Here is a 2,007-nt window from a genome sequence, read left to right as displayed (position 1 = left end):
TATTTTTTATATCTTCATTTAAGTAGGTTTTTCTTTTATCTACTTTCCAAATTTTCACGACGAAAAGAAAGAAAGTCTCCAACTGCAACCACAACAACCACGTCACCTAAAAGAAACCTGCAAGAACCTTCCTCACTCCTCTTTTTTCTTCTTCTTCTTCTTCTTCTATATTACCAAACCCATCTCTTCTTCTTCATCCATTGACCTTTTCTTTCTTCTCTCTCTCTCTCACACACACACACAGGCAGAAGAAGAGATGACGATAAACAACAGCACTCCAAATCCAATAACACTAACTGAGGCGAATTCAAGAGGCTACAATCTCAGCGGCAAGATCATGCTAACCGCCATTATCCTCCTCTTCTTTCTCGTTCTCCTCATGCTCTCTCTCCACCTTTACGCTCGCTGGTACCTTANNNGCACCAACATCGTCTTTTACATCGACCCTCCCACTCTCTCCGCTTCCCATGGCCTTGACCCCGCCCTCCTTGAATCCATTCCCATCTTCACCTACCACCCGCCAAATCCGCCGGAATGCGCCGTCTGCTTATCGGAGTTCGAACCGGGAGAAACTGGTCGGATCTTGCCAAAATGCAACCACGTGTTTCACACCGATTGCATAGACATGTGGTTCCATTCTCATACCACGTGTCCGCTGTGCAGAGCTCCTGTGGAGCCGCAACCTGAAGTGGAAACCCGACCCGAAGAAGTTGTTATAACGGTTTGCGAAAGCGAAACCGGTTCGAGTTCCGGGATCTGTCCGCAAGAAGTCAACCGGAGTGGAACTGGAACCGGAAGGGAGAGGAGGAAGCTTTCTCCGGTGACGGTGGAGCTTCCGGCGAGGACTAGCGAGGGTTTTAGTGACGAGTCAGGTGGTCACGAGTCGCCGCAGCTGTCGTCGTCGTCGTCGTTTCGTTCTCCGATGAGTCGAATGCTTTCGTTCAAAAGAATCCTCAGCAGGGAACGGAAAGGGAGCGTGTCTCCAGGCGGCGGTGGAAGTTGTAGCACCGCGGCTGAGGTGGGGGACGCAGAGCGAGGTGGTGAAAAAGAGGAGACTCTGAGATAGGCGAGTTCGTGACTCGGAATGTGATGGCGCCGCGAATGAGCGCGTGGAAGCACGTTCTCTTTGAGGCGGTGTGTGGCGCGTGAATTTTGGTGGGATGGAAAAATCGGTGGAGGTAGTTTGTCTCACTTTTTTTCTTTTATCCGAGGAAGTGACAGAGAATGTTTGAATCTTGAATACTAACAGATAGGGATATTACACAATTTGTTTATATTTTAATTATTTTCATGTAATTATGTAAATACCCACTCCATTACCTTTATGATTATGGCTCTATTAGCAACATTTTATATTGAAAACTAAACGTTATTCTCACATGGTTACTTGTTATTCTTTATTTCCTTTTCAATAATTTTGTTTTCAATTATTATTCAGTATACATCCATTATTGCTTATGGAGGAGCAAATTTCATATTCAATTTACCAATCGGAGGTTGTAATATAAATCATTGGAAATGATGGAAGTTGAACAATTTTTCCCCACTTTTGTTTGTGTAGTGATGTGTTCACAAATTCAAGTGCAAGAAATTACACTTAAAAATTTACTTGGGTCAAAGAAGTCAACGGTTCCACAAAATAAAATTAAAATCATGGAGTTGGAGCAAATAATTGTGTTCTACCGACCATTGTTAGTGTTAGGATTCAGAGGTTGTTGAATCATTTCTTCTATGCTTCGTCAATGAATTATTGACCTAATTATATGGTGGTGATTAGAATATGCAACCACTTCAAGTCGCCTAACTCTATTTGTTAAAGCAGTTTGCTCCGAGTATAAGCTTCCAAATAATATTACTCAATTAAAAGAATTAACATATTTGCAAACACAGTAATGCTTGTTTTCTTCAAATACGAACTCCAATATTCTCCCTCCCAATGAAAGAGAGGGTTGGTAACTTGGTATTTAGCGAAACATAGTCAACGACGTAACATCTTTAGGTATAATA

General features: G+C 42.6%; 1 protein-coding gene across 1 annotated transcript; it reads left to right on the top strand.

The window, feature by feature from the left end:
* On the top strand, positions 71-1,378 carry LOC107639033 (RING-H2 finger protein ATL2; the record flags this gene model as incomplete). The annotated part of the gene is given in 2 exon segments (XM_016342443.2): positions 71-416; positions 420-1,378. Coding segments are annotated over 2 exon segments (807 nt in total), but the record flags the coding sequence as incomplete, so codon positions are not given.

This window comes from Arachis ipaensis, chromosome B04 (genome assembly GCF_000816755.2).
Source record: "Arachis ipaensis cultivar K30076 chromosome B04, Araip1.1, whole genome shotgun sequence".
NCBI classification, from domain to species: Eukaryota; Viridiplantae; Streptophyta; class Magnoliopsida; order Fabales; family Fabaceae; genus Arachis; species Arachis ipaensis.
Note: the sequence above shows the minus strand (reverse complement) of the source record. Positions and strands in the feature narration are given on the sequence as shown.